Source organism: Lolium rigidum, unplaced genomic scaffold (genome assembly GCF_022539505.1).
Source record: "Lolium rigidum isolate FL_2022 unplaced genomic scaffold, APGP_CSIRO_Lrig_0.1 contig_42541_1, whole genome shotgun sequence".
Taxonomy (NCBI): Eukaryota; Viridiplantae; Streptophyta; class Magnoliopsida; order Poales; family Poaceae; genus Lolium; species Lolium rigidum.
The window spans coordinates 17,811-29,732 of NW_025900540.1; the positions used below are offsets into that span (position 1 = coordinate 17,811).

At 51.4% G+C, this 11,922-nt stretch overlaps 2 protein-coding genes across 2 annotated transcripts; one reads left to right on the forward strand and one right to left on the reverse strand.

The window, feature by feature from the left end:
- Positions 1–3,235: 3,235 nt before the first annotated feature.
- LOC124681432 (probable beta-D-xylosidase 7) lies at positions 3,236–6,789 on the forward strand. Its single transcript, XM_047216355.1, has 6 exons — positions 3,236–3,637; positions 3,830–4,129; positions 4,222–4,391; positions 4,565–4,662; positions 5,354–6,118; positions 6,200–6,789. The coding sequence occupies exons 1-6, from the start codon at positions 3,236–3,238 to the stop codon at positions 6,787–6,789; spliced, it is 2,325 nt and encodes a 774-aa protein (XP_047072311.1).
- A 2,456-nt stretch (positions 6,790–9,245) lies between these two features.
- Positions 9,246–10,132, reverse strand: LOC124681433 (thaumatin-like protein). Its single transcript, XM_047216356.1, has 2 exons — positions 10,068–10,132; positions 9,246–9,981 (listed from the first exon to the last, which is right to left on the reverse strand). The coding sequence occupies exons 1-2, from the start codon at positions 10,130–10,132 to the stop codon at positions 9,246–9,248; spliced, it is 801 nt and encodes a 266-aa protein (XP_047072312.1).
- Between the last annotated feature and the right edge of the window lie 1,790 nt (positions 10,133–11,922).

The window sequence follows — 11,922 nt, forward strand, 5'->3', positions numbered from 1 at the left end:
TCGTTCTTGGTCAGAGAACAGTTAACAAATTGTACTTATCTTTTGAGTGGAGTCTTTATATTAGAGCTTATTGCAGAAATCACATACTCAATCATTTCAATCTCTTTTCAATCATAGATAGCTTTCAGAGTTATATTCATTCAGATAAAAGTATTGTGCTACACAAGGAAGAATAAAATAGAGGATTGAGTGGATCAACATATATGAATGGTTGGATCACAACAACTCAAATGCTTGCTTGAGATAGGGGGAAATAGGTTTACTGACTCAACATAAAAGTAAAAAAAGAAGGCCGTGCACAGAGGGAAGCAAGATTACTCATGTGCTAGAGCTTTTTGTTTTAAATGCAATAGGAGTGTTGAAAATATATATTTTGAGAGGTATGCATGTCTATGTCAGCGGTAGTGATGATTAATATGACTCATCATATAAGTTGCGTGCCTCATGCCCATATATTGTTAGCCCCCACAACCTTGTCTTACTTTAATGACTACCAAAGACCTTCAACCATAACTCCACTCATGAGTCTATCATGACAACAACTTAGAGACATATATTAAATTTTTTATCTTCAAATCAAACTCTTAGCCAACACTAAAGTTATATCTTTATATTCATGGCATCCATAATATATGGATTATCATTAATTACGAAACCCATACATAGGGGCAATGTACCCTTAAACAAGATCATGCGACAAAAGTGATGTACGACCCACTACCAACATCAAGAGCCACATATCACCCAAGTGACACAAGGTAAAGCACCCACAAAGCTATCGAAAATTTGGATCCACCACTCCGACTTACCGCTGCGCAATGCACCTCAACCAAGACGGCCACCCCCCCCCCCGATGATGAGTTCATTTTTTAAGCATATTTACCTTTTGTTTTTGCATGTGTAGTGATAGGATTTTGGTATTTTACGGCGCTTGCGCGCACCTTTTATGCTTGTTTCCATAGGATTATAAATTATGAAGGTATTGATGAACATATCATTTGGAGCTGGCATATATATTGGACATAAATATGTTATTTTAAAGTGGTAAAAGTCAACTAAATGATTTTACTCGCACTTGGGTGAAGAGGTAACGCGAGAGGCAACTCTAGAAGGTTTAACGATCGTCCGTACGGGCAGGGCCTACCCATACCCCGTGCCCATACCATGTGTCACCGCCTCCTCCTCATCAAATAGTTCCACAACGCGAAGATGGATCTGAGATCCGACATTGAGAGACACCACAACTCGCAGAAACCTCACTTTCCAAAGGGATCTGAAGGGGGGACTTGTAGAAGGGCATCATCCTCGCTTCTACACGAATCATTGGATGCCAAATCATCATCCCCATCATCATCAACCTTTTTTTTGCAAAACATAGTACAATTAAAGACGCTCACACATACGCACACACACTCATCCCTATGAACGCATGCACGCACACCCTACCCCTATGAGCACCTCCAAGAGACTGCGTTGAAGAACTGATCCGGCAGGTTTTGAGATTGACGAAGTCACCACAGACGCCTCGCTATCGACGGGAACATCGCCTCCCACTGAAGAATATTCCGCCTTTATGAGACACCAAAGTGTCAAATCTAGAATTTGAACTCTGGTGGGCTGGGGGTGCCACTGCCCTCCTAACCATCCAACCACAGGTTGGTTCTCTCATCATCAACCGTTTCATCTTCATATTCATCACCATCACCATTCACATCTCGTTCACTCTCATCTTGTTGTAATTCCAATTGCTATTGTGGATTTTCACTTGTATTCATCCATATACTCCATATACTCGTATTTATTTAATATGCCTATGATGATGTTGTTGATTGCTTCCATGAGTGAGTAGTTTACCTTGTTCTTGGGGAGATGGAGAAACCCTAGCAATATTATGATATGAAATAAAGATGATTTATAACTTTAAGGAGGCATCCTAGCGAGGGCTTCGCTGAGGAAGGGCGGGGCATCTCCTGTGGCAGAGCTTCTCTAAGATGTCTTTCATGCTAGCCATAATACATCTTCGAGGAGCTCTCCACAGAGGACGGCCCCGGAGACCACCTTCTCGTCCGCGTAGGGTGGCCCGGGGACCCTTGGTGGAGCACTTACCTACGATAACCCTACTAGATCCTGCCAATGGCAAGCTGGCTTGGGGAAAACATCATCCGGGAGGGGTCGTTCTCCGCAGGCTGCATGTTCCGGGGAACGGAGACATGTCCATCCCGAGAGAGCATGGGCGCAACCCGGCATCATCTCCCTGGGAAGGACGCAGGTGCACTTATTACCCATCGGGAACAGTGCACACCGTCGCACTGCGCCCGGAAGCAGGGCGACAAGACGGCTCAGAGGCGTCGCGTCAAGGCCAACGGAGCGGCACGCGTGCTCGGCGCTGGCTTGCCCAACTTGCTGCCCGCCCAGTAGTTGCTGTTAGGGCATGTGTCGCACATGCAGATTTTCCCTGTGGTAACCCCTTGTAGTATAAAATCAGGTCCTTAGTTCATGTTTATTGTATAAAAAATTCAGATTTTTGTATTTTATTTGGTATTTTTAGAGGATTTTATTCAGGCAGAAGCATATGAGCTCGGGAGCAGAAAAACCATGTTCGAATTATTGGAGAATACATCCATGTGATAAAATAAAATAAAGGAAATAGGGTAAATCCAGTAGAAGGCTATGCATTATATTTTATTTACGAATATATAGTCAGAATCTTTGTAAGTCATTATGAAGTTTTTTATATACCAGAGAGGCAAGCAAATCTAAAACATTAATTGCCATATTTTGAGACCGAAGACTTAGTACTTTCCATAGCTGGAAAAAATGGCCAAACTCCCTTATCAATCGACTGCCCGGATCCCCTCTAAAATTGGAGAGCATTAAAATAGTTCCAGACATATAAATCGTGGATATGATCGCATCGATCGCTGGATACTTGGATGGGCAGTATCGAAGACATTACATTTCAACAATAACTTTCTATAGTAGGAGAATATATGGCCATCTTACTCTTATATATCGACGGATTGCCCGGATCGAATACATCTCTTAAATTGGAGCATATTAAAACAGTTCTAAACATATAGATCGTGGAAAGGATTTAGTTGGATACTTGGATCAATTGGCTCCACTCCTAGTAGCCCCCATGCGTGCCCTTATATACACACGCTCGCCATAGCCAAGCCAGCAAGCCCGCATTCATCCGCGCACCGACACTGTCATGGCACACGTGCACGCCGCCATGGCACGCCGCACACACGTCGTCCAAGCTGCCACGGCGGCAGCGCTACTGCTCGTCTTCGTCCAGCTGCTCACGTCGTCGTCAGCCGCCGACCCGCCCTTTTCCTGCGGCGCGCCGTCCAGCGCCCCGTTCTGCGACCGGAAGCTGCCGATCGAGCAGCGGGCCGGGGACCTGGTGTCGAAGCTGACGCTGGAGGAGAAGATCTCGCAGCTCGGCGACGAGTCGCCGGCCGTGGCCCGGCTGGGCGTGCCGGCGTACAAGTGGTGGTCGGAGGCGCTGCATGGCGTGGCGTGGAGCAGGGGCATCCACCTCAACGCCTCGCTCCGCGCCGCCACCAGCTTCCCGCAGGTCATCCTCACCGCCGCCTCCTTCAACCCGGACCTCTGGTACCGCATTGGCCAGGTACGTACTCCTCCTAGCTAGCGACTGTTTAATCACACTTACTCTAGAGTCACAATTATCATCCGTAATACTGTATTGGGATCGATTACAGTGACCACTGACCTTCTAGAACAAGAAATGCCATAATAAGAAATAACAGAATCAGCGACAATGAGAGTATCTTCTGAACTTCATTATTTTCCATGGCCTCAGGCGATCGGGGTGGAGGCGCGGGGCATCTACAACAACGGCCACGCGGAGGGGCTCACCTTCTGGGCACCCAACATCAACGTGTTCCGTGACCCGCGGTGGGGCAGGGGCCAGGAGACCCCCGGCGAGGATCCGACGATGTCGGGCAAGTACGCCGCCGTGTTCGTCCGCGGCGTGCAGGGCTACGCCATGGCCGGCGCCGTCAACTCCTCCGACCTCGAGGCCTCCGCTTGCTGCAAGCACTTCACTGCCTACGACCTCGAGAACTGGAAGGGCGTCACCCGCTTCGCTTTCGACGCCAAGGTACTACAACCGCTGTCCTACGTACCCTCGACAACTCGGTCGTCGTTTCTTTCTTGGAAGACTGAACTGATGATATGCGCATTTTTGTTCAGGTGACAGCGCAGGACCTGGCCGACACCTACAATCCACCATTCAAGAGCTGCGTCGAGGAAGGCGGCGCCAGCGGCATCATGTGCTCCTACAACCGCGTCAACGGCGTGCCCACCTGCGCCGATCATAACCTACTGACCAAAACCGCAAGAGGGGACTGGGGGTTTAACGGGTAAGAAGGGTTCAGTAAAGAAGTGCAAAGTGCTAGTACCTACTATTACTTCAGAAAAGACTAGCCTTGAATTATTCAGATTCCGAAAAGACTTGGCCTAATTATCCAGAAAAGAAAGACTAGCTTGCGTAGTGAGCAGTTACTGACGCTTGCAAGTTTCATCTGTTGAGCAGCTATATCGCTTCCGACTGTGGCGCCGTGGCCATCATCCATGACGTCCAACACTATGCCAAAGAGCCGGAAGATGCAGTTGCAGATGTCCTCAAGGCCGGTATGTGTTTTCAAGCATGACTCTAGCTAGTTGATACATGTTAGATGACCTGCTACAGTTCTCAAAAGATGAGTAAACCCTTTCACAATAATAACTGAAAATTAAAATCTAATTCTTGCATAAGATAATATGACAAATGTGTAGAGGTAAGGTTAGGTCCCTACCAAAAGTTGATTTGGTGATTCTTCATTTGATCGCCACTACTAAATCTCTCTATTATTTTTTTGGCTGATTTGGGCACTTGAATCCGTTAGAAATAATTCATGCCTGGCCACTAAATATCATGATATCATCCAGCTGTGAGCTGTCCCTTACAAAAGGAAGACCACCTCAGCATGCAAGTTCAGAAGTGCCGAAGTGCTTATGCAGTAAGGCTGGTGTTTGATCAGGTGGCACAAGTCAAGAGTGACAGTCCAAATCGATCAAACCAATAATGCGACAACCCACACACCTGCAGCAATAGATAATTAAACGAAGGACTTTCTTAATAGTAAAACAATAAGAACCGTGCTAAGAGAAACTTCAGTAAAGAAATGCTTACCATCTGTATTCTGTAACCTGAAACCCTTTCAGGAATGAGTAAACCCTTTCACCTAATGGGCATGTTTTACAAAAATAGCCTACAGACTCATAGTATGTCCGTAGGTCTCTCCGTAACCTCACAGTCCGTAACTCTAGTATTATTGTTCAGGATTGGACGTGGAATGCGGCGGCTACGCGCAGACGCACGGCCTGTCGGCGATCCGGAAAGGGAAGATCACGGAGCAGGACATCGACAGAGCCCTCCACAACCTCTTCACAATCAGGATGAGGCTGGGTCTCTTCAACGGCAACCCCAAGTACAACCGGTACGGCAACATCGGCGCCGACCAGGTGTGCAAGCAGGAGCACCAGAACCTGGCCCTCCAGGCGGCGCAGGACGGCATCGTCCTGCTCAAGAACGACGGCGCCGCCCTCCCCCTGTCAAAGACCAAGGTCTCGTCCATCGCCGTCATCGGGCCCAACGCGAACAACGCCGGGTTGCTGCTCGGAAACTACCACGGCCCGCCGTGCATCTCCGTCACGCCGCTCCAGGCGCTCAAGGGGTACGTCAAGGACGCCAGGTTCGCCACCGGGTGCAACGCCGCGGTCTGCAACGTGTCGAACATCGGCGAGGCGGTGCACGTGGCGAGCTCGGCGGACTATGTTGTGCTGTTCATGGGGCTTGATCAGGATCAGGAGAGGGAGGAGGTTGATCGGCTGGAGCTGGGGCTTCCCGGGATGCAGGAGTACCTCGTCAACAGCGTAGCTGACGCGGCCAAGAAGCCGGTGATCTTGGTGCTGCTTTGCGGTGGCCCGGTGGACGTGACGTTTGCAAAGAACAATCCCAAGATCGGCGCCATTGTCTGGGCTGGGTACCCGGGACAGGCTGGAGGCATTGCCATTGCCCAAGTCCTCTTCGGCGAGCACAACCCCGGTGAGATTTCTTTCACAGTTTCACTTATTCTGAACATCTTCATCAGGTATAATTAAGCTGTACTAATTGCTGGATCATCAGGTGGGAGGCTGCCGGTGACGTGGTACCCGAAGGAGTTCACGGCGGTGCCGATGACGGACATGCGGATGCGCGCCGACCCGGCCACGGGCTACCCTGGACGCACATACCGGTTCTACAAAGGCAAGACCGTGTACAGCTTTGGCTACGGCCTCAGCTACTCAAAGTACTCCCACATCTTCGTGTCCAAGGGCACAAAGCCACCATCCAAGACCAATATCGACGGTCTCAAGGCGATTGCGTCAGCGACAGGCACCGTGAGCTACGACGTGGAGGAGATCGGCGCCGAGGCGTGTGACAAGCTCAAGTTCCCGACACTTGTGAGAGTGCAGAACCACGGGCCCATGGACGGAAGGCACCCCGTGCTGTTCTTCCTGCGGTGGCCGAATGCGACCGACGGGCGGCCGACAAGCCAATTGATCGGGTTCCAGAGCGTGCACCTAAGGGCGGCGCAGACGGCGCACGTGGAGTTCGAGGTGAGCCCATGCCAGCACTTCAGCCGGGCGGCGGTGGATGGCAGGAAGGTGATCGACCAAGGGTCGCACTTCGTCGGGGTCGGCGAGGACGAGTTCGAGATTAGTTTCATGGCTTGATTTTCATGCTTGTGTGTTCAGGCGATGAAGCTATAGATTATATCCACAGGACTGGTGTACTCACCTACATGTTTTCTGTCCAACTTATCTGAACAAGAGAATGGATAATTTACAGTCGGCATGGTAGAAGGTAGAGGTAACAAGCGTGTAAAACCTCGTACCACCATCTTAAACTTATCTCCAAAATAAATTGAGGAGTTTGGAAGTTTTTGCATCTAGTCATTCCCCTAACCCTAAACTTAACTTTTAATCCTTGGCCATTTTTCACACCCATTTGTATGCATGAACATCAGTTCTAATACATCTCATCTCAACACTATAAACAATTCAAACCTTGTCTTATCTACGGCACACATTGAACAAAAATTTTAAGTCACAAATTTAATATTGTTTCAAACTCAAAGCAAACACAAATTCAATTGAAATCAACCACATGAAACAAAGTTTCATACTCTCCCAAAAGGTTTCTTGGGTTTGATCCCTGTCAACCTTGGCATCAAGAGAGACACTCGTCCATGCATAGTACACAGCTTCATCCTCCTCGGTTTGTAGTTCGGCAACCTTTTTTTCTTCACAAACATTTCGTTAAACACCTCAGAGGAGGAATCAACCAGGTCGGCATCAACAACATCGGAGGCCACAGTAGGCACCAGACGGGAGGTGGAAGGGCAGTGGGCCACCGTAGGTGCCTAATGGAGGGGGAGGGGGGAGACAACAACACAACCTGCTTCTGATCCACCACATCATCTTTGGCCTCGCTGGCCGTGGCGACACTTGGGAGGCAGGTTGAATGCGATAGAGAGCACGAGGTGGTTCCTGCCTGGAGCGGCTAGCACATGAAGTGGTGCCTCTATGCTAGCGCGGCGGATAGCATGACCTTGCCCTGCTTCTTCGTCGCCTAGGAGTCGGGGGTGAGATTGTGGAGATTTGAAGAGTGGCACGATCCATTCCCCCAGGGATGGTGCTAGAGGCAAGGTCAGTTTATGATTTCGGGCAAAAATGCTTGGTACAAAAAAAACTGATAGTGATGGACATAAACAAATGGTTTTATTTTCCTACACTTGGGACAACTGTTTGTTGAAATATATTGCCTTGCCTCATCAAGTTTGGACTTTTGCTTGAGTTGTCTAGTGCATCAATCGAAGTTTTTATGATCTTTCGCTATTTTTGAGAGTTAATGTATTTGTGCAAAATGTTATATTTGTATCGCTAAGATTTATTTTTAAATAAGTAGCTGAACGAATTTAGGGAAAAGTTTAGAGATGCTATCACATAGTGTATACATGTAACGATTTTAGTCTAAATAGTACAGATAGCAGCTGTCCCTCAGGCCGCCGCTACGGAGCCGGTGACGGCGCCCCTCCCGTCGAACGACGGTAGGGAGGAAAGGGCTTCCGCGGTGGCGCATCATGGGAGGCGATGAGGCGCAGGTTGAGGACGCCGGGCGGCATGGCTGCTTGGCCGTGGCCTGATGCACTTCGCCGGTAGCCATGGAGGAGTGGGTGGAGCGGTGGCGGCCTTCGCCTCCGGTGGCGGTTTGGCGGTGGTACGCAAGATCCGCGCCGCCTTTTTCCTCTCTTGTGATCCGGCAGGAGTGACTGGTGGGGTGGGGGCTGCTGGTCTAGCTTTTTCTGGTGGCGGTCCTCGGGTTTCTCTCATGCGAAGATGAAGACCTGCCGGAGGCCAGTCCGCCTTGATTTGGCTGGAGTGATGAGTTCCGGAAGGCGCCGCCGGCGAATGGAATAGTGCATCTTTTGCCTGAAGTTTGCTGGATCGGGTGGTATTCGGTTGTGCGCACCCATGCTTTTATTTCGACCGTTGGTTCTGAAGGGAGCGGCGCAAAGCTCTATTCTGTGTTGACATCAAGTGACTTTTTGGTTTATGGTGAAGTCAGAAGAAGGAATATCATGAAGGCTGGATTGAAGGACTAGCTAAGAGAGGTTCAAGTCTCCGCGATATTGAGAGACTTGCTTAGCGTTTCGGGCTCCACAGTAGTGTTATGAAAGTGGGGGCGGCAACACTACCTTTCACGGTGAAAGTCTGGCAATGACCTTGTTGGAGACATTGTTTTGAGAGCGGAGACTATCTTCAGGGTGAAACCTAAGATCTTTGGTCGGACGACGGCGGCGCTGGTGCACCGTTCCCTTCTTGGAGGCGTCGCTTTTGGAGAGTCTGTATTTCAGGTGTTGTCTTGGTGGTGGATGTATTGCTGTTGTCAGTTCTGGGATGCTGTAGCGGAACTTTTGTTTCTTAGATTTCTTTTCTCTTTTTTAGTTGTGTGCATTCGTACTGTCATTAGTGTGTTGTGTTGTTGCAGAGGCTGGATGTAATTGGTATCTTTTGATATTAATATATTTCATTTATCGAAAAATATACGCAGCAGGGTATACGCGATATTAGTTGGTTTTGCTAGTGGCGGTGGAAGAGCGCGCGAGGCGTGCTGCTCCCGACAGAGATCAAAGCTGGGCCACACGATCAGGCGCGGCGCCCCATTTGGACGGGCAGAAGGTGACCACGTATTCCGGAGCGTAGCAGCGCGCCGCGGCGGCGGCCTGGTCGTACGCGTAGCTGTAGTAGCCAGGGCAGGCGTCCCTGAAGAGGCGCGAGTAGACGCTGCCCCGGCACGTCTCCGCCGTGCCGTACGCGCCGCGGCAGCAGAAGGCGTCCAGTCCGAACGCCAGGCACGCGCTCCTGCACGCCACCACCGTCGTCTTGCCCTTCCCGCTCCCGCCGCTCCTCACCTGCAGCTCCGGCGGGCACAGCGCGTTCATGTCCTTGGCGCACCCGGCGATGAAGCACTTGCTGCTGCGGTTCGCCGGCCTGGTCCACACGGCCACCGGGAGGTTGTACCCGTCCACCACGCTCACGTCGTAGGAGCTCCCCTTGCTCGGGTCCTCGTGCAGGTTCACCTCCACGAGCGTGGCGGGCGGGGCGCCGATGGACCCGTTGCAGGCGAGACGTCCGCCGCAGTCGCCGGTCAGGCATCCGCCGTTGGCGCCCGCGAAGTCGCAGCCGGTGCGGCCCCAGATGCGGCCGTTCCAGGTGGCCGGCGCACTGACGCGCTTCGACTGGCCGGGCGGGAGGAAGAAGCCGCCGTCGGCGACCACGGGGTGGCCGGCGTTCGGCGCCGCCGCCGGCCACACCGGGAAGGGGCACTTGTTGTTTACGTGGAACGTGACGCCCACCACCGACCCTGCAAAACCATATTACGATGATGTATAAGTACGTGTTCAGTACAACGCAAAACGCAGCACTTGAACGTGTTGGCCTTCGTCGCGAGCACAGACTCACCTGGGAGAACCAGCGCGAGGATGCACAAGAAAACCAGAGGAAGAACAGCCATCTCTCCAATCTGTTGAGGAGGACACCTGCAATGCAAATGGAGATGTAGCCGGCCGAGCTTTATACTTGCAAAATGCAGGGAAGAGATGAGGACTGATTGAGTTTAACTAAGCCTACCTAGGACTGGGAGGAGGAGATTAGCATTAGTGTGACTTGCATTGCAATGGAAGTAAAGCTAGGGCATTATGAGAGCGGCCGAGTGCAGAGACCTGCTGGAAAAAAGATTCGGTGGGTAAGGAAATTTTATCTGTTAGCACTAGGTAAGCTTGAATTGTTGAACACTTCAGTGGAGACGCCCTGCTCGGTGCGGCGGACGCTGAGGGCCGGAGGCGGGGCTGCGGGCGGTGCACGGGTGGGCGCAGTGCTACGGGGCGGCGGCCCTGCGTGTGCTCTGGGTGGCTTGGCGGCCGCCGTGGCTGCGAGGGTGGCATGGTGGCTGGACCGGGGAACTCGCGCTGCTGCGGCCGACGGCTCGATCTTGGAACCCCGTGTTGGCGTTTGTCGAAGCTCCCTCTCTGTGGCGGTTGGCGGCGCCCGTGGAGCTCTTCTCGGTGAGCTTGGTCGGCAGTGGTGGTGCGACTCGGCTCTTTAGCCTCGGGCGGTGCGGGTGGTGGCAGTGGAGCTCGCAGAGCTCCTTGGTCTGGTTGTGGTGGTGGTGGTGGCTTGTGTGCGGCGGTGGCGCCGCTTCTGCACATGAGGTGTGTCTGTGGAGTGCGGGCCGACAGCGTTCGGCCTTCTTCTCGTTGTTCGGCCGCGTGAGGGTGTGGTGGCTCGTATGCTCCGGGCGAAAGCCTGACCGCGCGGCGTCTGTGGATGTCGTCGTCCTTCTTGGGGGGCGGTCGTGGAGCTCTCTGACCTTCGCTTCCCTCGGGCTCACAACTTCGGGTGAAAACCTAGATCCCGCGGGATCGGACGACGGCGTTGTCTCTTTGTTGTTTCCCCTCTTGAGGGCATCGTCTTGAAGTTGGTGATCCCCTTCGCGCTCTCCGGCGGTCTGGACACACTGGGCATCTGGGTTGGCAGGAGGTCAACCGGAGATGCGGGTGTTCTGGGTGGAGGCTTGTGAGGCAACGACAATGGTGGTGACCAAGGTCTGGTTGCGGCAAGGTCATGTTAGTCGGCTCCATTCCGACGTGTCCGAATGTCTTCGTGGTGGTCTCCTCTTGCTGTGAAGTCGAAGCTGCTCTTGGGAGGTGTACGATGACCTTTGAGGGGCGGTCCGTTGAAGGTCCAATTCGGCGCTTGTCTTGCGCATCTCCTCTCCGAGGTTCGTCTTCAGAATCGGAGCTGCCGGTCTCTTCTCAAAGAGTCATCTGTTTGGCATAGGCCGGCTTGAGCTTCTTGTGTAGCTTTTGTGGGTAGCCAGGGTGGCTAGGTGTGCCCCTTGTGGCGGAGTAAGTGTGGTTGTGGGTGTGCTTTGGCACTGTTGTTGTTGGTTTTCGCCCCGTTTTCTCCTAAAAACTGGGCACCTTCTGCTTAATGAATGGACTTTTGCCTCCGTTTCAAAAAAAAAAGATGGTGTAGCTGAGGACGTCGGGTTCTTGCCCGACCGCTTCACTATTTTTTCTCTCAAAAAAGGAGGGACGGTCGACCTCAACTATCTAACGATCAGCGCTGGTTCTAAGATTTTGGGGGCCCTAGGCGAGATTAAAATTTCAGGCCTTAATATAGAAACCACGACAGTAATAATGATATATACGTAAAAAACATGTCGTCAATAACATTTAAATGTATGTAGCATATGTAATAATTTATACATATTATCTTAAATTTTACTTGTAACATTTCTTG